The 27,947-nt window shown below is 43.1% G+C and overlaps 1 protein-coding gene across 3 annotated transcripts; it reads left to right on the top strand.

Moving 5' to 3' along the window:
* Positions 1-27,947, top strand: CRHBP (corticotropin releasing hormone binding protein). 3 transcript variants are annotated; one of them, XM_027767989.1, is made up of 8 exons: positions 1-262; positions 2,374-2,406; positions 13,072-13,168; positions 13,468-13,625; positions 15,583-15,793; positions 18,354-18,502; positions 22,977-23,094; positions 27,243-27,947. In XM_027767989.1, the coding sequence occupies exons 3-8, from the start codon at positions 13,084-13,086 to the stop codon at positions 27,398-27,400; spliced, it is 879 nt and encodes a 292-aa protein (XP_027623790.1). In that variant the 5' UTR covers positions 1-262; positions 2,374-2,406; positions 13,072-13,083; the 3' UTR covers positions 27,401-27,947. The 3 variants fall into 3 exon arrangements, with proteins under 3 accessions (XP_027623790.1, XP_027623789.1, XP_006167837.1); XM_027767988.1 differs by having other exon boundaries at positions 2,374-2,427; XM_006167775.3 differs by lacking the exons at positions 1-262; positions 2,374-2,406 and adding an exon at positions 12,349-12,713.

The raw sequence follows: 27,947 nt of genomic DNA, 5'->3' as shown, positions 1-27,947 counted from the left end.
TGAGGATCTTCTGGATCTCGAGATATAGCTCTCCTTGGGTGTCATTCCTCAGCCTTAAGCTCTCATTTCTCACCTGGTGGAAGTTTGCAGGTTCATTCTCTAGAGGGATTCTTTCTACAACGTACACCAGACACAGCTGAAAGTCTGAGCACCAAGCCCAAACACACGTAATCATATGCACAGCAGATCCTGGCTGCAGACCCCTCCCGGACCTTTCCGCTTGACTCCAGAACACCAGCAGGCAGACTCTTACCCTACCCAGGTAAAAAAGATTTCTTCATAAAGGCTATATCTTTTTTCTTTTTCTTTCTTTCTTTCTTCCTTCCTTCCTTCCTTTCTTCTTTCTTTCTTTCTTTTTCTTTCTTTCTCTTTCTTTCTTTCTTTTTCTTTCTTTCTCTTTCTTTCTTTCTTTTTCTTTCTTTCTCTTTCTTTCTTTCTTTTTCTTTCTTTCTCTTTCTTTCTTTCTTTTTCTTTCTTTCTCTTTCTTTCTTTCTTTTTCTTTCTTTCTCTTTCTTTCTTTCTTTTTCTTTCTTTCTCTTTCTTTCTTTCTTTTTCTTTCTTTCTCTTTCTTTCTTTCTTTTTCTTTCTTTCTCTTTCTTTCTTTCTTTTTCTTTCTTTCTCTTTCTTTCTTTCTTTTTCTTTCTTTCTCTTTCTTTCTTTCTTTTTCTTTCTTTCTCTTTCTTTCTTTCTTTTCCTTGCTACTTTTTTTTTTCCAGAGGTTTTCACCATAGGGCATTTGTGCTAGCCAGAAAGACACAGAAAGACAGAGAGAGACAGAGAGATAGAAAGCAAGAAATCACCCCCCCCGGGGGGGGATGGTCGCAAGGCTGCATTTATGCTTGCTCCTCAAGAGTTCAAAATTAAACAATGTTTCGCTGAGACATATACACAGACCATCTAACCAAAAGAAAAGTGAAGGATGAATACCGTTGCTTTCTGGGATGGAGGAAGAGATGCAGCTGAGGCAGAACTTGGCAAAATTCTATTTCTTATTTTTTCAGAATTATTTAATTATTTATTTTATTTCTTCTTATTATTTTTAAATTTCAACAGTGAGAGAGAGAGAGATAGGGAAAATGAGAAAGCAAGCTGCCAGGTTTGGGACTCGAATCGCAGGTGGCCATGTGGGAGTCCAGCACCCTTTATCACCATGCTACCTGCTGGCCCCAAGTTCTATTTCTTTTATGAAACAGTTATAAGGCTGGCAGGTGGCACGGTGGTTAAGGCTCTGGACACTCCCACATGGCTAACCGTGGTTCCAGTCCTGGACCTGGTAGCTTGCTTTCTCACTTTCCTTTTCTCCGTGTATCTGTCTTTCTCTGGTCAAATTAAAATAAATGAATGAATGAATAAATAAAATTAAATGATTCAAAAAAAGAGAAATGGAGTGATAACAAAATGGATAGTAATGTATTTTATTATTTTTAAACTATGTATGTACATTCTATGCCCTCTTCTCTATGTAGCATGCATTTTGCAATTCAGAGAGTTGATGTACCTTGGGAAGGGAGCGCTAGGACGAAGGCTAGGAAAGGTAGCTCTAGACCTTCCCTCCCTGGGTAGGTTTCCTCCCTTTCTTCTTTTCACTCCTTTTCTATTTCTCCTATGCTTTAATTTTCTCTTTCTTTTTCTAATTTCCTCTTGTCATACCTTAGATCTCTCAGTCAGAGCTCATGAGTACAAAAGCTAATTACTGCTTTTCAGGATTTTCAAAGGTATTACACACTTTTCCCCTGTAATTGTATCCCCAATATTTTAAAAAGAAGCATAATTTATGTATATGAGTATATAATAAAATATGCAGATCTTAACTGCACATTCTGGGAAGTTTTTTGCTTTTGCCTTGTTTTGTTTTGTTTTTAGGTTTATGCCACAGAACACATGTGCTTGCTGGAGACAGACAGGGAAAGTGAGAAGTCAGCTCCGGTGGAGAACAGGAGTGGCTGCACCACAGTTCCTTCTCTATTCTCCCTCAAGAGTGGGCATGCATGCACACAGCCAGCATGATTTTTTTCTTTTTCTTTTTCTTTTTCTTTTTTTTTTTTTTGGAGAGGTTTTTGCTATAGGGTGCATGTGCTCGCCAGAAAGACAGAGACAGAAAGTGAGAAATCACCCCCCAGGGGGGATGGCCACGCCACAATCACTTCTCCTCCATTCTCCTCTTGGGATCTTGGGCACACACACAACTGGTGTAAGTTTAAGTCACTGGGTCCAGGACTCAAACCACAGTCGACTACATGGGAATCCAACAACATAGCCATTATGCCAGCTGCTGGTCCCAACCCAGCATAATTTTCAAGCAGCCGGGTCTAGGACTTGAACCTTGGTCAGCTATGTGGGGATCCAGTGCCTAAATCACCATTCTTCCTGCAGGCCCCAGCAAGTTTTGGCATATGAATACATCATGTAAGTACCACATCAATCAAGGTATGGAACATTTCTATCTCCCCAAGAAGTTTCCCTGTGCCCAGTCAATCCCCCGCCCATGGGGACCAGCAGTTAGCGTAATGGCTATGTCGCTGGACTCTCACGTAGTCGACCACGGTTCGCGTCCCGGACCTGGTGGTTTAAAACTCATGCCGGGCGCGTGTGCGTGTGTGCCCAAGATCCTGAGAGGAGAATGGAGGAGAAGGGATTGCGGCGTGGCCATCCCCCTTGCAGGGTGATTTCTCGCTTTCTGTCTCTATGTCTCTCTCTGTCTGTCTGGTGAGCGTATGCGCCCTATAGCGAAAACCTCTCAAAAAAAAAAAAAAAATCCCCTGTCCATGGAGGCAACCCCTGTTCTGATTTTGGTCACTGTGAAGTTCTGGTCTAGACTTTATAGTATTAGAATTATGCAGCATAGAACCAACAGCTGATATAATGGTTACGTTGCTGGATTTCCATAATTCAGGTCCTGGATCTGGCAACTCATGCCAGGTGCTGGGACCAGCAGTTAGCATAATGGCTATGTCACTGGACTCCCATGTAGTCCACCGCGGTTCGAGTCTCGGACTCAGTGGCTTAAACTCACGCTGGGCGGGTGTGCATGTGTGCCCAAGATCCTGAGAGGAGAATGGAGGAGAAGGGATTGTGGCATGGCTATCCCCCCCCGGGGGGTGTTTTCTCACTTTCTCTCTCTCTCTCTCTCTCTCTCTCTCTGTCTTTCTGGTGAGTGCACACGCCCTATAGCAAAAAAAAAGAAAAAAAAACAAAAAACTCTCCAAAAAAAAAAAATAAATAACCCACTCATTCCAAGTGCATGTGCATGCATGCCCCAAATCCTGAGAGGAGAATGGAGGATAAGGAATTGCAGCATGGCCATCCCCAGTGGGGAGGGTGATTTCTCACTTTCTGTCTCTCTGGCAATCACACACACCCTATAATAAAGATATCTCTCTCCCTCTAAAAATGAAAAAAAAAAAAGGAATTATGCAGCATGTATTCCTATTGTGTTTCTTTTTTTCTGAACATAAAACCAAAGGAATAAAAGCTCTAAACAGAAGAAAAAGGGGAAGGATCGACAACTACGGAGAGGTCAAGGAACAGTTAAAATGATCAGTAAAAATTAGGAGTAGCTTAAATGAGACAAGCGTTTGCAGCATGGTGGAGGTAGAAGCCAGAGAGAAAGGAGGAGCAAATGGTACAATAATACGTGAGTAGAAGGAAGAAGCAATGGCAGGTCTGGGAAATTTTGGAGATAAAGCTTCTTGTCTTGCCTGGCGAATATGGAATACATTCTGATACTGGAAAGCCCACATTTGGATGCTTACCTTAAACATAGGGACTTTAGGACTTTAGTTTATTATTATTATTATTATTATTATTATTGGAGAGGTTTTTTGCTATAGGGCGAGTGTGCTCGCCAGACAGACTGAGAGAGACAGAGAGACAGAAAGCGAGAAATCACCCCCCAGGAGGGATGGCCACGCCACAATCCCTTCTCCTCCATTCTCCTCTCGGGATCTGGAGCACGCATGCACTTGCGCCCAGTGTGAATTTTAAGCCACTGAGTCCACGACGCGAACCGTGGTCGACTATGTGAGAGTCCAGAGACATAGCCATTATGCTAACTGCTGGTCCCAGGACTTTAGTTTATTATTAACAGACTGTTTTTAGAATAGTTGCAGATTTACAAAAACAAAAAACAATATTCCAGAGCAGACACTTCAGCATTCTCATACACCTCACACTGCTTTCTTTATTGTTAACAAGAGTAGAGTATATTTATTGCAATTAATGAACCAAGGTTGATACATTCTTCTTTCAAGTGTGTTTCCTGAAAGAGAGAAAGAATGAGAGAGAGAGAGAGACACCTTCAGCAGGGCCTTCCTATTGCAAACCGCTCTCCAGCCTTGCAATTAGGGTCACGGCGCGCCCGGGTGCCCGGCGAGCTGAGGCAGACCCAGACCGCAGACCTGGAGCTCTCCCATGTGGTCTTCCACATAGCACAGCAGCACCCTTACTGCCGCGCCATCACGCTCAGCCGTGACATGTTACTATGAACTAAAGTCCATAACTGATTTTTTTTTTTTAAGTCTTTGTCTAATGTTCTTATTCCGTTCCAAATCCCATCCAAGATACTACATTACATTTTACTTGTCCTGTCTTCTTAGGCTGCTCTGGGCTGTGACGTTTTTGATGACCTTGTTCTTGATGTCCCTTGTGTTGAGGAGCGTAGGTCAGGTGTGTTGTAGGGTGCCCCTCTACTGCGGTCTGTCTGATGTGCTGCTCACAGTTAGATTTGGTTATGGGTTTATGAGAACAGAAACCCAGAGGCAAAGTGCCATTGTCATCACATCAAATCAAGGATACACACCATCAAAGTGATTTGTGATTTGTGACTGCTGATGTTAGTCTGGATCTGGCTGAGATAGGTGGTCAGCCTTTCACTGTAAAGCTGTTCCCTTTTGTGCTGGCCCCCAGCCCCTTCCCACACTACACTCTGAAAGGAGGGGAGTTGGAGCCAGCAGGTGGCCAGATTCCAGATGGCCAGCTGTTTGGTTCAAATCTCAGACCTGGTGACTTCAAAAACACACTGGGCAGGACTGGCAGGTTGCATGGTGGCTAAAGGTGCTGGATTCCCATGGTTCAAGTCCTGGACCTGGTGACTTGCTCTCTCACTTTCCCTTTCTCTTGCTCTCTGTATCTCTCTGGTCAAATTAAAACAATGATAACAACAAATAAAATTAATTAAATAAATAAATAATTTAAAAAATACACACTAGGCATGTGTGCATGCCCCTAATCCCAAGAGCACTGTGGTGTGGCCATCCCCCCAGGGGGGTGATTTCTTGCTTTATCTCTCTCTGTTTCTCTCTGGTGAGTGCACTGGCCCTGCAGCAGACAAAACAAAGCAAAAAGAGTGGGAAGTTATGCCTCCTTCCACATAAATCAGGATATTAACATAAATTATTTGGGGTTCTTCTGCACGGGAGATTTGTCTCTTCCCCACTTATTAATTTGTTCAAGCATTTATTTAAGTAAGTATAGACTTATGGAAATTTGTATACTGAGCTATAATCAATATTATTAATACTTTATTTACATATCTATTGTTCAGATTATTCCAATTTTGGCTATTGATAGCTCTTTCAGTTGGTTCTGGGTATGTACTTTTTTTTTTTTAATTTACCTGAAAGTGATTGCACTTGCTGGAGACAGAGAGAGAGAGAGAGAGAGAGAGAGCAAGCACCCCCCCCACACACATACTCCATGAGGCATAGTCATACCATAATTCCTTCTCCATTTCACCCTCGTTTCAGGATTTTAGGCATTCATGCACACATGCCTGGTGTGATTTTCTTTTTAACTCTAAAGTTGTCTAGTGTTTTGGTCAGCTTTCACACAATGAGACAAAACCATGAATGAGATCTACAATAAAACAATTATATTGGCAAAAAATGGATTCCTTCAATGTTAGAAGACCTTGGTCCCCTAAGTGACTTAGAGAAGAAACTTACTCTGTTTACACAGTCATAAAGATTAGAAATGTAAAAAGGTCGGCACTGGAAAGGGAATAGTGCGTATTGGTCTTTCACACACAGTCCCAACACCAGCTGGCGTGGGCTTGCTGGCGGCAGGGCTGAGGTGACGGGACTGGTTAGCATCTGCCCTCCAGCCATTTCTCTGCCCATCTGAGATGAGCTTGGGACCAGCCAGCTTGTTTTCACAGATGTTGACTCAGTCTAGCAGGAGAGAGCTGGACACCAAGTCACTCCTCACAGACAGTGATTCAGCTCAAGGCTTCATAGACCAAGGCTGTCATACAGACGAGGTGCTTGGGGATCTCTGAGGCAAAGCCACAGAAAAATGTTGAAGACTAGAAATGGAGTGGGCTTGTATTCGCTATCTATTCCTGAATAACACATTGCTCATAACTTCATGGCTTAAAACCCAACTGTCATGTATTCTCTCTCATGGTGCCTGTGGGTTGAGTATAGGAAGTACTCAATGGGTTGGTTCTGGCTTGGGGTCTCTCATGATTACACAAACAGATAGTGACTGAAACTGAGGTCACCCCAAGGACTTCATTATTCATGTCTAGTACCTGGGCTGGAGTGATCCAAACATGAGGAGACTGGAACAGCTGGGGTTCCCAGGCAACCCCTATATCTCCATGAGGTCTCTCTATGTGGTCTCTCCAGCATGGCAGCTTCATGGTAGCTGCACTTCTTACACAGTGACTCACGTCGAAAGAGAGAGAGAGAGAACTCCAGGTTGAAGGCATAGTGTCCTTTCAGCTTAGTCTCAGAAATCACATGGTGTCCCTTAGCCAACTCATTAGAAACGCATCAGTAAAATCAGCCCATATTCTAGGGAAAGCGAACTAGACTCCAATTTTTTGTGAGAAGAGTGTCAGAAAATTTGCAGACTAGTTTTAAAAACCACTGCATGGGACCAGCAGTTGGTGTAATAGCTATGTCGCTGGACTCCCATGTAGTCGACTGCAGTGCAAGTCCTGGACCCGGTGCCTTAAACTCACACTGGGGGCGTGTGCATGTGTGCCCAAGGTCCCAAGAGGAGAATGGAGGAGAAGGGATTGAGGTGTGCCCATCCCCCCTGGGGGGTGATTTCTCATTTTCTATCTCTGTCTCACTCTGTCTTTCTGGCGAGCGCACACACCCTATAGCAAAAACCTCTCAAAAAAAAAGTTAATAAAACACTAGATGACCTTAGAGAAGTGATGGCCCCTGGGGCTGGGTGTCTTCCTCTTGCCTCTCTCTTCTGCTTCCTCTCCCCCCTGCTCTGTGCTCAGGAGGCTCAGGAGGCCTCCTCTATGCGGCTTCCCTGCACACACTCCACACCTTTGTACACAGTCCTTTCACTGAACTCTCCTCAAACTAGCCAGTGTGAGATGTCGTCTGTTGGTGCTGTGATCCTGAGAGTCACTCTCTCCTTCATCTTGGAGAGGAGGGATGAGGTCTCTGACCTGCCCAGGTTTCCTGCCAGTGGCCCAGAGCTTGGGACCCCTAATCCAGAGCCCTTTGTGTCCACTCTACTAGCCAGTGTATAAGGCCTGATTACTCTCATGGGGTGTCTTACACACACACACACACACACACACACACACACACACACGTTACCTCCACAGTTAAGGCTGAGTCACAAGGAGGCCTGAGGCAAAAGTCCCTGGTATTTATGGTATCTTTATTTAAGAATTTAATATTTTGTCTACATGGATTTTTGGCACTAATTTTAACTTCATAATGTATCACATTAGAATATCACATATCATGGTTTTTTGGCACATCCTTGATAATCGTGTGCCAGGTTAAGTGCCCTCCTTGCCCTGTCCCTGCAGCTCCCTTCCCACCTGCCTCCCTGCACTCTGTGGAGGTGACTGAAGTCTTTTCAGCATAACCCCAGGAACCGTTTCTCGGTACCTCCTGAGCTCCCCTTCTCTCCTGCGGCTTTACCATTACTCTTATTGCTGGCCTTAATGGTGAGTATTCTTTCATTTGTAACTAAGGGCTTTAAAGGCCACCAGGAAGTGCCAGGTGTGTGTGTGTCCTGGGTGCTGAGGGAGGTGGAGCAGAGGCAGGAAGTAACTTGAAGTTTACTTTGGAGGTGGAAGACAGACATTAAAGGTTAGGATGATGGTCAGGCAGTGGCATAGCAGGAACACAACTGGATCCACATGGGCAAAGTCCTGGCTTCATGTCCTGATGGGGACTTCCCTGAGCAGGCCGGACATGCACATGCACAATGACTGAGACTGGGAGTGGATTATGGTGGGAAGATGCATATCTTGCTGAAGAAATAAATGAGCAAACTTTAAAAATATTAGAATAAAGTACAACAAACTTTTCAAACCACATATAAAATACTATGAGTATATACAACCAAATATGTTGCTCTGAGTTTGTTCAAGAAGGAAAGAGAGAAGAAAAGATGGGAAGAAAGGAGAGAGGGAGGGCTGCAGAGGGAAGGGCCGGCTGTCACTGGCGGGGGTCCCATGCAAGAGAAGGAAGGAGGCAGCAGAGATAACGAAGCAACGCCTAGCTTGCCGTTTTCTCCTTGCTGTCCTTGTTTAGAACCTCTCGTGTCACTCCCCATAGCTGGCAGGCTTTTCTCCTTTAAATCTATTCTAAGATACTAAGGAAAATGACCCTTTACACGACTCTTTACACTTCATTTCTCCTCCACCAGGGCACAGGCTGGTGTGTGTGCTGATGCACGTCACTACTACCTAATGACAGACACACCAGCGGTTCTGGACCCGGCTGTACTTTTCCTTTTGACTCAGGCAGTGAGGGGAGTTAAATGGCACTTCATTATAATCTCCTGGTGAGATGTTAGTCACGGCATATTTTAGCTTAAGCCTGAAGGAAGTTGAGGTGACAATGTCAGTCCAAAGTCAAAAAAGCCATTGAACAAACATGAACCATCCCCAATCTCCTTTACAGTTATCGATCGGTAGGCATCTTGCTTTGGGTTGTGCCATCTCACTTTTGGCTGCTAGTCTAGACATGTTTAAGACCCAGGGTACAATTTTGGGGGATTAATTTTCTGTTGTCTTCAAAGAAGTATTGACTACCCAGGTTGGATTTTTGGTGAAGTGTGCATGAGCTTGCCAGAGAGAGACAGAGAGAGAAGCAGAGAAAGAGGGAGCGCCACAACCCCTTCTCCTCCATCTTCCCATCTTGTTGGGATTTGGGACACACACATACGTGAGTCTGGTGTGCTTTGCGAGCAGCTGGGGCCAAGATTTGAACTGCACAGTGGGGCCATGTGGGATCTGGGTCCTTTAACCAATAAACCACAGAACTGGCCCGAGAAATCTTTTTAGTCTGGGATTTGTTTCCATGCAGTGTGATAATCTGGGCAGATCATTAAACCTCTCACGTTTTTCTCCCATCATCCTTCTTTGGAAACCTTCTCACCAAATTCCTACTTCCTTATTCCTTGTGTTCTTAGGCCTTGTTATATTTGTTAGCTTCTTCCTTCTTGATCTTGAACACATCCAAAAACTAAATTTTATGTATTAAAAATGGTTTCTTAATAGATAAATGGCCAAATTCAGGTCACCAGATGATGTAGAGGTTAAGGCACTGGATCCCACATGGCCACCTTCGATGTTTGAGCTCCCTGAGCTTGAAAAACATGTTGGGTACATTTGCATGTGTGCCTGAAATCCCGAGAGGAGAATGGAGAAGGGATTGTGGCATGACCATCCCCAGGGGGGTGATTTCTCATTTTATCTCTCCCTGTCTCTATCTGTCTCTGTCTGGTGAGTACATGCATCCTATAGCAAAAACTGCATAAAAAAGACCAAAATAATTTTTTACAAAAGTAGAAAAACCTAAAATTCATATGAAACCATGAAGAACTCTAAAGAGCCAAACCAATCTTGAGAAAGAAGAACAAAGCAAGAGGCATCACACTTCCTGATTTCAAAATATGTTGTAATTAAAACAGCGGGGTACTGGCATGAAAATACATGTAATTAAAACAGCGGGGTACTGGCATGAAGATAAAAATATAGATCAGATGAGCAGACTAAGATCCTAGAAATCAATCCACACATATATGTTCAGTTCGTGTTCAACAAGGGTGCCAAGCATACACAATGGATGAAAAGATAATCTCTTCAACAAATGATGTTGGGAAAATTGAACATCCACCTGCAAAAGTCTGAAACTGAACCATTCTATTACACCATACGCAGAAACAGACTTAAACGTAAAACTTGAAACTGTCAAACTGCTAGAAGAAAACAGAAAAAAGCTTCATGGCACTGTTCTTGGCAATCATTTTATGAATATGATACCAAAATTATAGGCAACAGAACAGAAAGTAAGCAAATGGACTTTATAAAATGAAAAAGCTTCTGCACAGCTGAGGAAGCAATCAACAGAATTAAATGGTAACCTATGAAAATAAGGTAGATAGTTGCAAAGCATATTTCTGATAAGGAGTTAATTTTTTTTTTTTTGGAGAGGTTTTTGCTATAGAGCGTGTGCACTCACAGGAAAATGAGAAATCACCCCCCCCAGGAGGGATGGCCACGCCGCAATCCCTTCTCCATTCTCCTCTCGGGATCTTGGGCACGCACGCACATGTCCATTGTGTGAATTTTACATGACTGGATCCAGGATTCAAACCACTATTGACTATGTGGGAGTCCAGTGACATAACCATTACATCATCTGCTGGTCCCTGACCTGATGAGTTTGAAGCCAAGCAAATTTGGGTTAAGCCATTTGTTTTTGCCTTCTGTTATTCCTCTCAGATTTATTTACACCCATTTCAAAATTTAGTTATCTAACATCCCTGCAATGGGGAGGTGGACATGGAGGCCAGTTCTCATGACTTTTGGGTGCTCTTCTTTCTCACATTCTCTGTTCTGTGCACTGTTTACAAAGTAGGACTGGGATAGGAAGGCCTCCTGATTGAACAGCACAAATGCAGCCTTACCAGAGCTCAGCATTGTCTTGAATATGTTGATATCAAATTCTGAGACTACTAGGCAAATTTCTTTTTAATTTTTAGTATCTTAAAACTAAAAGTAGGTTCAACCATTGTGGTGTAGGTGGTAGCCTGTTAACGTGCGGTGCTGGAAGCCATATGGTGACCACGGTTTGAATTCCTGGCTGGGTCAGCCTCCAACATATGCATGGTGTGGGAGTGCCTAAGATTGAGTACTGGAAGAAGTGGATTGCTGGTGGCATGGTGGTTAAGGGCGCTGGACTCCAACATGGCCAACCACGGTTTGAGTCTCAGACCTGGCAGCTTGCTTCTTCACTTTCCCTCTCTTTCTTTCTCTCATTCTGTCCCTCTCTGGTCAAATTTAAATAAATAAATAAATAAATGTAAATAAAATAATTCTTAAAAAAAAAAGTGGATTGCAGAGTGATCAAATCCAGTGGAGAATGTGTCTCTTTTTTCTTTTTGTCTCTGCCTTTCCTCTCATGCATATGTACACATGTGTTCATGATCTCTCATAAATAAAGAACAATAAACAGATTTTAAAGCCCTAAAATTATAACCATTGCCTTCAGGTAAAACTCTGTCTTATGGTCTCACTATTTGTATAATTCGATGAAAATGCTTAGTGCATGGACTGGAGAGAGAGAGGAAAAGCCGAAAGTGGAACATCCCCCATATTTTTCACAGTCTTGGACACAAAGAAGAAGCAGTTCTCTTTTCCCCTAATCAGCAAAAGAAAGCTTATACTAAACTTACTTCTGCACCCTCAGTCCCTGATTCCTGTAAATTTGCTGGTGGACGGTTAAAATAATAAAGCTTCCCAGCAGTCCTTCTAGCAGAGTGTTAAAGTAATCCAGGTATTTGAAGGCACGAAATGACCCAACTTAATCTCTCAGTGGTTCAGATGTAGTTACCTGGACCAGGAGTGTGCACACGGTGTAAATATTCAGGTCAAGTGACAGAGCTCAGCTGAAATCCAGAAGTCCAGACTCCAGATTTAGCTTTCCATGGAGGAAATGCTTTTAGAAACAGGACCAGGTTAAAGCAGAGATTAAGGGACCAGAAGAAAGCGTGAAATTGCGTTGCTGCAGCATTCTGCAGACTCAGACTTGGACTTCTGTTCAGCTTCTCTTTGGAGATAAAAATTCCTCAAATTCTTATCAAGAGCATGAGCAATTGCATGAGTTCTATGCTCTTTGACACTTGCCAGAATGATCCCATCCAAGGTTATGTGACAATGCTACGTGAGGGATACAGGATGTATTTGGGTATTTTACGTGTGTAACTTTATCATTTTACTTCACAAAACCCCAAACTCCCCAAGTGCCTACAGGAGAGTCTAACGTAGAATTTGACAGGTCAAGTAAAATGCCGTCCTTTACGTCCTTGCCTCATTCTTTGTTCAGCACTTCAATCCACTACGTTGTAGTGACTGAAATGGTTTGGGGTGAATAATGCTGGACCACGCTGCAAATTTGTGACTGAGAGCTGGACCCTCGTCATCGCCACGTACTTTGTCACTGAGGCAGGGTAACCCATGGTTACTGAACTCCATCCGCTAAGGCGCAGGGAGTTTCCCCTCCCCACTGCTCTATAAAAGAAACCCAGCAAAGGGACCCTACCAGCTTTTAGCTCTCAGCCTGGGCGAAGGTGTGGGAAGGAAAGCCCAAGACCGCTGGGGCCGCTGAGCAGACAATACCAGCTGCAGCGGCAAAGTCAGCATGTCACCCAACTTCAAACTTCAGTGCCACTTCATTCTGATCTTCCTCACGGCTCTGAGAGGGGAGAGCCGGTACCTCGAGGTGAGCCAGCCCTGGACTGACCTCTTAACACCCTCCTGGTATGAGTGTTCAGGTTGTCTCTGCGCTCAGCCTGTTTGGGATGCGCTCCTTCTTCCCTCTCTGTTGGGTACTCTCTTTCCTAGTTACCCCTAGACCCAGCTTCCTCCCTGACCCAGAGCACCCTGGAGTGCCTGCTTTCCTCTGGCTGTTGGGGACACTCTGATCCGATGGCAGGAGTCTAAGACTTTCCGGTCTTCTCTGGACACTGACCCCCCCGCTCTTCATTCGCTTTGCTGGGTGGCAGGGAGGGTTCTCGGCTCTGACCCCCTTTCTTTTTCACCCCTGGAACTATTCCGGACTGGCACGTTTTCCCTGCCAGCTTCGGGAAGCGATGGACTACGACCCTTTCCTGCTCCTCAGCGCCAACCTGAAGCGGGAGCTGGTGGAGGAGCAGCAGCCGTACCGCCGCGCTCTGCGTAAGTCGGGCTGCAGGGTTCGCGCCCAGGAGAGCCAGGGAGCTGGGAGGCTGGGGCTCCGCACCGAGGGCTGGAGGCTCGCTGGCATCGCCGGGAAGGGACTGGCCAGGACCAGAGGCGCGTTTCCCTTTCGTAAGGATCTGACCCTGGAGGCCCGCAGAGGGAGTGGAGGTGGGGGATAGAGATGGGGTGATGCGCCCCGGGATGCAATCCGGGAATGGGGCGCGTGGAGAGCGGCTGTCCGAGGCCAGCGCCGCGGCGGCTGTAGCTCAGGACCCCGGCCCCGTGCCCTCCCCCAGGGTGCTTGGACATGCTGAGCCTCCCGGGTCAGTTCACCTTCACCGCAGACCAGCCGCAGCTGCACTGCGCCGCCTTCTTCATCGGTGAGCCCGAGGAGTTCATCCCCATCCACTACGACCTGGTCTCCATCGACTGCCAGGGCGGGGACTTCCTGAAGGTGAGGCACTCAGGCACCGCCAGCCACCGCCGGAGGGTGTGGGGTGCGGAGGGCGCGGAAGGTTGGAAAGGGCTGGGGTGCTGCGCCCAGCACGGACAGCGGCTGACGACGCTGACCCTCCGCTGGTGTTTGGGGCGGAGAGGCGCTTTCGGGGACCCCCACGTGGCAGGAATTCACCCCAACACCAAGACCTCTCCCCACTTCCCCGCACCTTGGTAAGGCTGGTTGGTGTCTCTGGAAGCGGCAATGGTATAAATCCCCTTCTATGCGCTTGGGAGGCCCTGGGAACTTCTAAAGACGAACTTGCAGCGCGAAACACTGTGATGCAATCGGTGGCAGGTGAACTACGACAAAAACCAACTACCACAACCGCTGGAGTCCACTCGGAGGCCGGGCCTGATGCGAAAGCCTGCCCCGCACGTCCGAGAAGGGAGCTCCTCTCTTTGGTCCCACCCTGGGCAGAGCTGTTCCCAGCGAGGCCAGGCGCAAGGGCAGTCTTCAGGCCTGGGTGATCAGATTTCAGATCTGTAGCAATGGCGGCTGGGAGGAATGCTGAGGGGGTTTCTAGGGTGAGACAGGTGGGAAGGAGGTGAAGCCCTCCACCTCACAGCATCCTCACTTCTAGTCCGTCTTGGTCTCCGAAAGCTAACAGGTCAGTTAGGAGGGTGGATAGAGCTCTACTGTCCAGCTAAGTACTAACGATGATGGGATCAGCAGTTGGCGTAATGGCTATGTCGCTGGACTCCCACGTAGTCGACTGCGGTTCGAGTCCCGGACCTGGTAGCTTAAACTCACGCCGGGTGCGTGTGCATGCGTGCCCATGATCCCAAGAGGAGAATGGAGGAGAAGAGATTGTGGCGTGGCCATGCCCCCCGGGGGGTGATTTCTCGCTTACTGTCTCTCTGTCTCTGTCTGTCTGGCGCCCTATATAGCAAAAACCTCTCCAAAAAAAAAAAAAATACTAATCATTACACTTCGAATGCAGAAATAATTCTGGAACCTATCAGAGGCATTAGAAATAATTTATAACTGTTGGGAATTTTAATAACGTGGACTAGATCAAACTCATTAACTGGAGACCTGTGGTGACTTTGACAGTAAATGGCTGTTGAACCCTTGACCCTGACCCACTGTCTAACTACAAGTTTTAATAAATGAAGGAAAAAGTCCCAAGTTGCTTCCCAAGGGTTATTCCTGACTGTTGAAGCAGTTTTTAATATATTTTTAGAATTATTTAATTTAATTATTATCATTATTTAATTTGACCAGAGAGACAGAAAGAGAGAAAGCAATCCACCAGGTCTGGGATTGAACCATGGCCCGTCATGTGGGAATTCAGTGCCTTAACAGACCTGCTGGGCCCAGCTCTTAATATGTTAATGTAACAGGATAGAAGAGGAGAAAGAAAGAAAAAGGAAAAAGGAAAAGAAAGAGAGAAGGAAAATAGGTGTATATAACTATTGGCAGGTAGTTACTGCTCCAGTTTTTTCTTTGCCATCTGTTTTTGAAATATTTTGTTTATAGTTCAATGACTAGAAGAAAGAGAGGCATTAAGAAAACCCAAGTTATGTTTCTGTAAAATTCTTTTGAAGGCAGGATGTAGAAAATTTGACCAAGATAAAAATGTATAATGCCTGTAGTTTCATTTACTGAGTTTGGTAAAATGACAAAATAAAGCACATGGAAACTTATTTACTTTGGAAACTTTAAGGCTTATACAGAAAAAAAAGCATCAACTAATATTATTATTTGCAAACAACTCTCACTGTCAAAATATATGCAAATGAAAAGCAAACAGGCAGGGGAGTGCAGGCTGACAAGTCCTCACTTCCAATTGAAAGCCCTTTACTGAATAACCGTCTCCCCCTTCTCAACACACCCATGATTTCAGGAGATGATGGAAGTGACCATCTCTGTCTGTACTTTATTTATTCATTTATTTATTTATTATTTGAAGGTATTTGATGGTTGGATTCTCAAGGGAGAGAAGTTTCCCAGTTCTGAAGACCACCCTCTCCCCACAACTGAGCGGTACATAGATTTCTGTGAGAATGGTCTTAACAGAAGGAGCATCAGATCCTCCCAGAATGTGGCCATGATCTTCTTCCGGGTCCATAAACCAGGAAATGGATTCACGATAACCATAAAGACAGACCCTAACCTCTTTCGTAAGTGGGTTTCCTGTATTCTCCAAAAGCAGGGCTTGGGGGTCAAAAGTGCCTTTCTTTTGTTCTTTTCTTTTTTTTCTTTCAAGAGAGCTATGCTCTAGGGCATGTGCACTCGCTGGAGAGACAGAGAGAGACAGAGAAACAGAAAGTGAGAAATCCCCCCCCTAGGGGGTCTGGCGAAACTGCAGTCCCTTCTCCTCCATTCTCCTCTCCTTGGACACACATGCACAGAAACCCGGCATGAGTTTAAGCCGCTGAGACCAGGACTCAAACCATGGTAGACTACGTGGGAGTCTAGTGACATAACCATTGCCACATCTGCTGGTTCCCAAAACTGTTTTTCAAAAGTAGTATTCTCAGGGCCAGCAGGTGGTGTAGTGGATTAAGGTGCTGGACTCCCATATGGCCAACTGTGGGTCTAGTTCGACCAGTAGCTTGAAACATGCCAGGTGCATGTGTGTGCATGCCCAACACCCTGAAAGGAGAACAAAGGAGAAGGAATTGCAGTGTGGCCATCAGCCTGAGGGATAACTTCTCACTTTCTCTTCCTGTCTCTGGTGAGTGCACGCACCTGATAGCAAAAATATCTCTTAAAAAAATATTAAGTAGTAATTTCATACAAAATTAAGAAACTTGAACTGAGGCCCAGCTACAGCTGCAGGCAGTAGAGAGCTCTTGTGCGGTACTGGAGCCATGTAGGAGGCTCAGGTTCAGATTCACGGTCAACCTGAACATGTCCGGAGGACCTGTACACACTCACTATATTGACCGGCTAGGTGGTAGATCAGGAGAGGATCACAGCATGATGAAGCCCTGTCAGGGGTACACTTATTCCCTTTGTGAAAAAGGACAGAGGGGAGGACCAGCAGTTAGCGTTATGGCTATGTCGCTGGACTCCCACATAGTTGACCGTGGTTTGCGTCCCGGACCTGATGGCTTAAAACTCACGCCGGGCGCGTGTGCGTGCGTGCCCAAGATCCCGAGAAGAAAATGGAGAAGAAGGGATTGCGGCATGGCCATCCCCCCTAGGGTGTGATTTCTCGCTTTCTGTCTCTCTGTCTCTCTGTCTGGCGAGCGCACATGCCCTGTAGCAAAAAACTCTCAAAAAAAAAAAAAAAAAAAAAAAAAAAAGGACAGAGGGGAGAAAGGAGGGATGAATCAAACAAAAAAACCCAGATATTTTTAATATTCTACCTTTACTAAAAGAAAAGAAGGGAAAGAAATTTGAACTGAGGAGTGACTTGAATGGAAATTCTTTTATAATTAGAAATTACCAAAGTATATTTTCTATTCATTATTCTGAAAAATCAAACCACAATTTTTTATTTATTTCCCAGGCTAGGTAGTATATTAATTTATGGTGGATACAAGTCTGTTATCATTAATAATCAGCAAACATTTCTAATAAATAATAGTAGGTAATTTAAGCCTACTGTCTTTCTAGTTTTCTGAGTTTATTTCTGAGTCAATATTATGACTCCTTTTTTCTTAAGATAAAATTATTTACTTTATTGGGACCAGCAGTTGGTGTAATGGCTATGTCACTGGACTCCCATGTAGTGAACTGTGGTTCAAGTCCTAGACCCAGTGGCTTAAACTCACACCAGGCGCATGTGTGTGCAAGATCCCGAGAGGACAATGGAGGAGAAGAGATTGAGGCATAGCCATCCCCTCAGGGAGTGATTTCTCACTTTCTGTCTCTCTGTCTCTCTCTGCCTTTCTGGCAAGTGCATGAGCCCTATAGCAAAAACCTCTCTCAAAAAAAAAATTGTTTTACTTTATTATCTAAAAAAATAACATTATGGCTCCAAATACTATCAGTGGAGTCTCCCGATAGGTTTTAATTCTGGCCTCACCTTCAAGACTTGATTCTTCTATTATAGATTCTTAACCAGAATAGGTCCTGAAAACTAAGCCCTAGTTAATGGGCATGTTCTTAGAGCTACTACCAGCTAGTATTGGTTGTTTGGTTATGACTTATGTCTTGTGATTATTATAAACAAGTTATTAAGATTAGAAGCTCCAGAGTCTGGCAGGTGCCATGGTGGTTGGGGCTCTGGATTCCCACATGGCTGACCACAGTTTGAGTCCCAAACCTGGTGACTTACTCTCTCACTTCCCCTCTCTGTCCCTCTCTCTGGTCAAAAATTAAATAAATAAATAAATAAATACACAAAGTTGAATAAATAATTCTTAAAAAAAAAAAAAAAAAGATTAGAAGCTTCCTCACAGCCCACAGCCTCCTGACAATGTCCATATATAACTGATGATTTTTATTCTACAACTCCTTCCCATCTCCAAATTGTCTTTGTGGTATATGTAGAGTCCACAGAAAAAAATGAAATTAAAATATGAGTTTATTTTAGTCTTCCCCCAAAAGACATCCATAATTTTCCCTAATATGCTATTTTCCATGAACTTTTTGAAGATCGTTCGTATACTCTCTTCTCTGGCACGAGGTCCTAGACCATCAATGGGGGCCTAAGATAAGAATACAATATATTCCTAGAAGAACCAGCAAACTATGAAGACAAATGTGATTTTTTTCTTTCCTACAAAGCCTGCAATGTCATTTCTCAGACCCCAAATGGGAGGTTTACCCTGGTAGTTCCACATCAGCATCGAAACTGCAGCTTCTCCATCATTTATCCCGTGGTGATCAAAATATCTGATCTCACCCTTGGACACTTCAACGGTCTTCAGTTAAAGGTGAGTTTCTTACTTGTTTCCCAATCATTTGTAAGGCCACAACTTTCTCAGAGCCAAAGCTCATCCAAGGCAGGCCTGGACTTAGCAAAGCGGAGTAGCCTGTCCCTCCAACTGGCTATCGCATCTCATTTGTGCGTGCCCTTGCTGCCTAACTAAACCCCTCTTCTATTTTGGTAGTGCTGCAAGTGACGTGCTCAGGTGCCCATGCCAACTCCTTGAATGCTTCTCTTGTGTTAGAGAAACATTTTCAATCGGTGAAGTTGCAATCTATAATTACAATTGAACTCTCTTGTACTTGCTTCTTTTACAAAAATTCTCTCCTAGCAGAACCTCGGGTGAGTCATCTCTGCACAGCTGGTTTTCTGATTATTGGAATTTTCTTTTGACACGAAGGAAGTATCTCATCGACAGAACTCTGTTATGAAGGAATGCTAACGATAGCATAAAATACTAAATTGGATTTTTATATCACAAAATATCATAAAGGTTTGAAGAGTATTTTGCATTATATTTAATTCAATACACTTGGCCTCAAAAAATATTAGCTGAGAATCCCTATCAACTTGTTTTCAGATGAACTCCTGTATGGACGTTAAAATTAATGCAGAACTTTACTTGCATGTCAACTTCTTCCCTTGAGTCATCCTCATTTCCTTTTACTTTCTCATTGCCGAGGTGAAGATTACTCATGTATTTGCTGGTATCAAAGATAGTCACAGTTACTAATCAGACAGATGTTAGTGAAAACCAAATAAACAGGACCAGGACTGGAAAAAGAAGTACATCCAATTTCCTTTAATCCCTGAATTCATAGACCGATGCCTATTTTTTCCCCCAGTTGTACCTTAGTGGAAGAATAATCTTTTGATAAGGACGACATTGGATGTCTTTGGTGTAGCCTCATGGGCTTGATATTGTTTGTATGTCATCCTTGGTGACTAGATGAGAGGTGTGACAGCAGATTGGGAGATCTGTACTTCAATTATTGAGGCTCTAAGGAGGATTCTTGGTGTTTCCGCCCTAACAACCCAGGGCCTACAGTGTTCTAGGTAATCTATCTCTTTGCAACATAGTTATCATGCACAAGATATTATTCTAGACGCCAGAAATCAGCACAGAACAAGACTGGTCCTGCTCACAGGGAATCTGCACCTAGTGGGATGAGACAGGCAGAATTATCATGTACTTCAAATGGTGCGCGTGGTACAGAAAATGCAGCAGGCTGTGATGGACAGTGACTGAGAACACTGGGATGGAGTGAGGGGCAGGAGCTATTTGAGATCATATAGTCAGGAAAGAATTGTTTGAGGAGACATTGAAAGTGAGACTGGGAGCCAGTCCCCAGCATAGCAGTGAAGCTCTGTGCATAGGGGACTGGATCCCATATGGCTGACCAATGGACTCATTCCAGGATTGGATTTGCTGCGTTCCAGAATGGAAAGAAGGTAAGGTAGAGGAGAGTGGTATAGAGTAGCGTCAGGAAGATGGACAGGGCACAGTTTCGAGAGCTCTGCAGCTCACATTAGGGAGTTTAAATTTATTCCAAGTGCAGTGGGAAACCCCTACCAGGCTCAGGCAGGAAAATAACTGGTCTACTTTACACGGTCTAAAGCTCATTCTGGCTTCTACACGATGAACGCCATAACCATAACAGCTGACGGGACCATTCCACTCCTTTCAGTTTCTTCTGATTATTATTAATGTGCCTATCAAGATGACTTTCTTACATAAAATACCCAGCTTTCTTTTATGTTGGAAGGTGAATTCTACCCATATAACTTCAGTTTTGCACGTGGAGCCAGTGTGACGATTTTACGTGTGGTACAAGGAGTCTAGGTACTACTTTGCAACATTGTTGTAATCTAGGCAAGAGGTGATAGCGTCTAAAGACCTCAACGAAGAACTTAAGGGGATCACTATTGAGAATGTAGGACTATAAGACCCAGAGAAGTCTTATTATTTTTTTTTAATTTTATTTATTTATTTAAATTTGACCAGAGAAGGACATAATGAGAGAGAAAGAGTGAGGAAGAGGGAAAGTAAGAAAGCAAACCACCAGGTCCAGGACTCGAACCATGGTTGGCTATGTGAGAGTTCAGTGCCCTTAACCACCATGCCACCTGCCAGCCCTGAGAGGTCTTATTTTTAAAGAATTATTTTATTTAACTTTATCTATTTATTTACTTATTTATCTTAATTTGACCAGAAAGGGACAGGGTGAAAGAGTAAGAAAGAGAGAGGGAAAGTGGGAAAGCAAGCTGCCAGGTCTGGGTCTCAAACCAAGGTCAGTCATGTGGAAGTCCAGTACCCTTAACCACCAGCCTTTCCTACAACTCACTTACTGCCATTGTTTATAAGAAAAGCTGAATGGCTAGGAAAGAGGAGAGAAAATCCACAGAATACCAAGAAATAGGTGCACCCAACTTCTGTGTTTCTTTGTTTTGTTCCCCTCATTTTAGTTCCAACTTCTTTATTTCTCATATCTTTCTCCCAAGCCTGCCTTTTTCTCTTCAGCACCACCTGCTGAAATTTGGAATCTGCAAAACCAAGTGGAAAGTTTAGTCTTAAGAGATATTCCTGGTGGACATCCTCCACTCAAGGGATAGGCAATTTCCTTCACCCCTAAACAGCTTACTTAGAGCTCAGTACAAGAACATGAAGCCCTATACACAGTGGGGCTAATTAAGACTCTATTTCATCATTTGATGAAATTACGTGTAAAGAATCTACATAAACCAGAACCCAACACTTAGTAGGCCCTTTAAAAATATGTATCTTCTCCTACTTCTCTTCTTTAGTCAAACAATTGCCATCCTAATACTATTTTCTATTTTTTTTTTCAGTTTCTTGTATTTATTTATTTATTTAGATTTGCTACAGGGCACTTACACTCACTAGGATGGGGGAGGGTATTGAGGAAGCACCCACCAGGGGGATGGCACACCACAATCCCTTCTCCTCTGTTTTCCCCTTGAGATTCTGGGCACGCATGGACACAGGTGCATGTTCCTCAAGCTGCGGAGTCCAGGATGAGAATTCTGCAGTTAGCCATGTGGATTCTGCCACCCCCAACCACCACGCCACCAGCTGTCCCTATTCTAGTTGTAGTTCAGTGTTCTAGATATCTGAACATGTGTGCTTATATGTATGTGCATGTATGTTTAAAGTTTTCTTTTTAGATTTGATTTTTATGTTTTGGGATCAATCTAGTTAACTTGCGAGCACCCTGTCTCACAGGTATGTGTGGGTCACCCACTGATGGAATAGTTTAAGCAGCTAGATCCCGGATGGCTAACTGAGTAGTTTGAGTTCCAGACCCAGCAGGTTAAAGAACACTGGGTTGTGCATGCATGCCCAAAATCCAGAGAGGAAAATGGACAAGAAAAGATTGTGGCATTTGAGGGAATGATTTCTCACTTTCTCTCTCTCTCTGGTGAGCCACACATACCTGATAGCAAAAGTAACCCCAAAAAGTACATATTAAGAATTTTAAAGACAGTGACAGTGCAACATCAAACCAAGTCCAGGGCTCTTGTGAGCATGGGCTCCATTTGGCTACACAGGGTCATGCCCAGGAAGCCAGCCCTGGTCACAGAAGATGGGTGGCCTGAAGAACAGCATTTGGGACCGAGGTCAGGTGCTTTGTCTATGCGGCAAGCTGAGTGAGGCACAGGAAAAGGTGGTTCCAGGGAATCAAGAAAAATCTTATAATCAATTCATCTTTTGAATGGCTTAAAAAATGTGTTTTAATTGAAAAGAACAACTTGGGTCAGCTGGTGGTGTGGTGGTTAAGGTGACTCGATCCCACATGGTGACTGCATGGTTCTGTCCCAGACCCAGTGGGATGAAAAAATAGACCAGGAGTGTGTGTGTGTGTGTGTGTGTCCAGAATCTCAAAAGGAGAAATGGAGGAGACTGTGGTGTGACCACCCCTGGGGGTGCTTTCTCACTTTCTCTCCATCTTTTTCTCTTTTGTGAGTGTATGCACTCTCTAGCAAAAAGAAAAAGAAAAAAAATGGAGAAAGAGTAGCTAACTTGGGTCCCAAATCAAGGTTTTACCCTTTCTTTAATGCAGATATTTGACTTTAACTCTGACTGCATGCATTAAGACATACAAATAATTTAGTGTGTATGTCCAAATGATCTGAAAGGCAAAGCATTTTCAAGTTCGATTTTCATATTCCTTATATGGAGTTGACAGATTCCCATTTCATCATTCTAGTCCTGGAGCTTAAGAAAAAAAATGCACACACATTTTTAAAAAATGATTACTCAACTGATTTAGAAAAGCAACTCTTATGATTTTTTTTCTTTCAAATGTCGTTTAATTTCCGGAGTCCCAGATGTTAAATTAAATGGCATTGGCAGGATGCTGAGAGCTGATTGAGTGAATTCACGGATCTGTCATGGGTCAAATGGTTTGACTTCCACAACTGATTTAAATGTATCTTTCTCTGCTGCATTATCCTCCTAGAAATCCTCAGCAGGTTGTGGGGGAATAGGAGACTTTGTGGAATTGCTGGGAGGAACTGGTCTGGACCCTTCCAAGATGATGCCTTTAGCTGATCTCTGCTATCCCTTCCATGGTCCTGGTGAGACATTTCTTTGACTATTATTTGTGTACCTATTAAGATTATTTCCTTAAATAAAAAACCTCCGATTTTTTAGGTGTCATCCAAGAAACTTCATGTTTGCACATTGAGCTAGAAGAAGGATTTTACTTTGGAGCCTATGTATAGTATCAAATCTATTATTGGAATTGTTGACATTAGGCAATGTATCTATGAAATGAGAAGGATAATTATTTAAGGTTAGACTCTTAAGTAAAACTATGAAAAAGATGAAGTTTTTTCATTCCATGCCTCATCCATCTTCTTGGGGGTTCCTGCTTTCCTTCTCTAGAGACTAAAAGGTTTATCTACCGAATGAAAAACTTATGGTTCAGACAGATGTATCATCGGTTAGTAATAACATGTGTGTGTGTGTTTGCTTATGTGTATGTGTGTGTGTATAATTCATAGCAAACGAGTGTTAAGCTCATGTCACAACGAAGTAATAAGCTTTATGAGAAATTCTCAGAACTGCTGGATGTCCCCAACTTCTAGCAGGTACACCAGCCTCACAGAGACCCCTGCGAGGCAGAAGTAAATTCTGAAATCTGAAGGTGGGCGCCAGTAATAAAGACTGGCTTAGTCCACAGCGTGGCGAGCCGAACTTGATCTCCTTTATCGGAGACCAGTGAGGATTTTCCCATTTGATTAAGCTCAAGTTGGGTGTGGATGTGGGGTGTGCGGGTGGGGGAGACCACTGACCTCATGTCCAAACTAATCAATGAAGTCCAGGGGAAGAGGGAAAAGTATTACAGGTAAAACGTGTCTATAAACATCACTCCCAAAGCTATACTTCAGCTGCAGTAATCTTAGGTTATCTTTAAAGAAACAAAAGTAAAACAGAAAAGAAAGAACACCGGTCTCTAATCTCATAGTTAATGTGCACTTTCTGAGCTAATGCTGGGACCTTAATAAACAAAACAAAACAAAATCTCAGAAACAGAATGAATAGAGTCAGGTAAGCACTAAGGCCTGATATGTATTTCCCCTCCCCTTGAAATATACCTGTATTAAAAATATCAGATGAGGGACCAGCAGCTGGCGCAATGGCTATGTCGTTGAACTCCCATGTGGTCGACCACAGTTTGAGTCCTGGACCCATTGGCATTCTCATGCCAGGTGCATGTGCGTGCGTGCCCAAGGTCCAGAGGGGTGAAGGGATTGCGGCATAGCAATCCCCCCCTCATCCCCCAGGAGTGATTTCTTACTTTCTATCTCTCTGTCTCCCTCATATATATATATATATCAGATGAGATTTAAGGCAGGACTGGGCTCAAGACAAGCTTTCTAATAAAGGTAAAGGCAAAAGATTTCTAAAATCCCACTTTGAAAACCAGAGGATTCTTTTTTGTAATTTGACATTCGAGCCCTGGTTTAACCATCGGTGCATGCACCATCTCTAGCCCTTCTAAGGCATGAATTGTCTCCAGGCTAAGCCTTGGATAGCACCTTTCAGAAGATGTACTTGTGTTGGATAAGAAGATTGAGACTAAAGAACACTCCTACCTTAAAATTTAGAAAATTGGACCAGCTGGTGGTATGGTGGTTAAGGCAGCTGGATTCCACATGGCCAACTGAATGATTAAAATCCCAGATCCAGCAGCTTGGAAAACACACCGGCATGCATATGTGTGTGCCCAAAATCCTTAAAGGAGGGACAAGTAGAGGAAAAGAGATCGAGGTATGACCATCCCCCATGAGGGACTACGTTCTCACATGCTTTTTTATTTTTGTTTCTCTCTAATGAGTGCACTGCCCTCTGGAAAAAAAAAAAAAAAAAGAATGGCCTTCTAAACAAAGTTAATAACAAAGTTAATCTTCCTAGTAGAAGCCTAACTGATTCCCTGGTACTTACCTTAAAATAACGATAAGGACTAGTCTCATGCCTAGTGGTTAAGGGAACTGGATCCTATAGTTAAACCATGGTTGACCACGATTTAAATCCCAGCCTGGTGGCTTGAAAAACACACCAGGTGTATGTGTGTACATGTCCCAAATCTTGACAGAATAGAGAAATAGAGGAGAAGGGATTGTGGCATGACCACACCCATTGGGGAAGTGTTTTCTCTCCCTCCCCATCTCTCTGGCAATTAAGAAAAATATAATAATTACAAGGTTTTATACTTACTATGCATTTCAATGGATTTTTACTGTAATAACTCTATTGAACAGTTTTGCTTCATTTTATTTGTTCATCTTTGCTCTATGTACATGCCTGCCAGAGAGACAGAGAGAGAGAGAGAGAGAGAGGAAAAGTGGGACATTATCCACCAAAGGGGATTGCCATGCCACAATCTTTTCACTTCTATTCTCCTCTCAAAAATTTGGGCGCACATGCACCTGATGTGTTTTTCAAGATGCTGGGCTGTGACTTGAATTGCACAGTCAGCCATGTGGGATCCAGTCGCCTTAACAACAATGCCACCGCAGGCCCTGTTTTGCTTCAGTTAAGCCCAGGTACATGTTTGTAAAGTATCTGTTACACAATGTTAACTTTTCTTGGAATTAGAAACATATTAAGAAGACAAAGTGAAGAAAGAAAAGAAAAAAAATTAAAATGATAGGAAGATAAATATTGTCTCAGGAGCTAGCTTGAAACTGGAGAAAGAAAAATAGTTGTTTTTTTTTTTTTTTAAATAGAAATGTTTTTGCTATAAGGCATGTGTGTGTGCTTGCTGGACAGACAGAGACAGAGAGGCAGAAGGTGAGAGATCACCCCCTCCTCAGGAGGAATAGCTGATCCCTTCTCCTCCAGTCTCCTCTCGAGATCTTGGGCATGCATGCACATGCACCCAGTGTGAGTTTTAAACCACAGGATATGGGACTCAAATAATGGTTGACTATGTGGGAATCTAGTGACATAACGATTATACCATCTACTGCTCCTCAAATAAAGTAAATTTTAATAAAAAATAAGATCTATATATAAATGCTCAGGCACACATACACTAGGAGAGATATAAAAGTCAGATGCTTACTCAAATAATTAATAGTATTGGATTGAAGAGAAGTAGGGAATCTCAAAACCCATCCTATGTAAGAAGTACAGAAAAGATGAGAGAAAAAAAACACAGGTTGATAATAGAACCCAAAGTAGTATATTCATTGTACATCTATACCATGAAAATGCTTTTTTTTTTTTTTTGAGAGAGATTTTGCTGTGGGGTGTGTACACTTGCCAGAGAGACAGAAGGCGAAAAATCACCCCTCAGAGGGGTTGGCCATACCATAATTCCTTCTTCTCCGTTCTCCTCTTGGGATCTTGGGCATGAATGCACATGTACCTGGTGTGAGTTTCAAGCTGCAGGATCTGGTACTCCAACTGCAGCTGACTACAGGAGAATCCAGTAATGTAACCATTACTCCATTTGCTGGCCCTGAAAAAGATTTTTTTATATCTAAAACAGTGATTATCTAAACAGTGATGATCTAGATTATCTAAATGATAAGCAGGTGATGGAGAGGGTCTACATAAATGTCCACCAGTTCTTTCCTTTCTCTAGCCCCTGCCTTGCAGTGCCACCTGCAGCCCCAGTTATTGTCACAACCAAAAACCGCCCCATAATTTACCTGCCTGTTTCTAGAGGGTGTTACTGTCCCCACCAAGAGCATGGAACTCAAGCCATGGTGCAGAGCAGACATATGTTTGCCTTCGCCAGCACTGGCCACCCACGCCTCATGGGCAGCATGTGAAGAAGCCAGAAGACATCTACTTGCCTCTTTTCAGCCAGTTTTATGTGGCTAACAGTGCTCTCACACATGGGAAGAGAGGCTAAGTTCAATTTCACTATTATATTATATCGGGTCATCAGAAAAGTCGTAACATTTTTCTATGCAAAAATGCGTCATGACTTTTCTGATGACTCAATATTACAATGGTATATAATAGATATGTAATATAGAATCATAATTAATATTTAAAACATATAGATGTATATATATTATATAATAGATATTATAACTATATATTTTAATAAAAATGAAAATAAAAATGTATCTCCTGATATCAGATGCATAGTTTGAGCACATGAGAAGACAATATATTATCTTGCTTTTACTGCATTTAGATTTTTTAACAGTCATCAGAAATGTAATTTCTAACTTATGGACATTTTTTTAATCAATTATAGCCCAAATGAAAATCAGCTGTGATAACACTGTGGTGCGCATGGTCTCCAGTGGAAAACATATAAATCGTGTGACTTTTGAGTACCATCAGCTGGAACCATATGAACTGGAAAACCCAAATGGAAACAGTATCCAGGAATTCTGTTTGTCTAGCCTTTGAATAACCAACCCAGTGATGTATGTGCTGCTAACTAAATGAGCTTTTAATGGCTATTGTATATGATGTCATTGATCAGCTAGTTGAAAACCTCTCACACCAATCAGTATTCCCAGCCTCGAGCACACACCTGAGTGTGCACACACACACACACACGCATTAATTTTTGTATTTTGCTCCTTTTTTGTTTGCAATATATAAATGAACATAAAACAGAAAATAAGCTCCTATTTGGTGGGGGAAAGTTTTAAATGAAGATGTATTAATAGTTCCTTGACTTCTTACAAATGATTTGGTAAGATAAGCGCAAAGCAATGTACAACAAAAAATTGTATCTCAAGGGAAAATACTACAACGAAGATACTACTAAAAGGTGGCATTCACATCAATTTTGTAAAGGAAAAGAGTTTAAACTCTTGTGATACCAAAATAGTTGTATCTTTTGTTCATTTTCTGTGTATTATTCTATTTTCCTAAATAATAGTTGTAGCTATTATTTATTGATTTGTAACAACCTGTTTTTAACACAACTTAGCATGGAAGTCTTCCA

This window comes from Tupaia chinensis, unplaced genomic scaffold, assembly GCF_000334495.1.
Source record: "Tupaia chinensis unplaced genomic scaffold, TupChi_1.0 Scaffold145093_1, whole genome shotgun sequence".
Lineage (NCBI taxonomy): Eukaryota > Metazoa > Chordata > Mammalia > Scandentia > Tupaiidae > Tupaia > Tupaia belangeri.
Note: the sequence above shows the minus strand (reverse complement) of the source record. Positions and strands in the feature narration are given on the sequence as shown.

Coding starts and splice junctions, on each gene's coding strand:
- CRHBP (XM_006167775.3), top strand. CDS start 12,633: ATGTCACCCAACTTCAAACTTCAGTGCCACTTCATTCTGATCTTCCTC. Junction 13,626..15,582: donor AGGGCGGGGACTTCCTGAAG/GTGAGGCACTCA, acceptor TATTATTTGAAG/GTATTTGATGGTTGGATTCT. Junction 18,503..22,976: donor TCAACGGTCTTCAGTTAAAG/GTGAGTTTCTTA, acceptor TTATCCTCCTAG/AAATCCTCAGCAGGTTGTGG.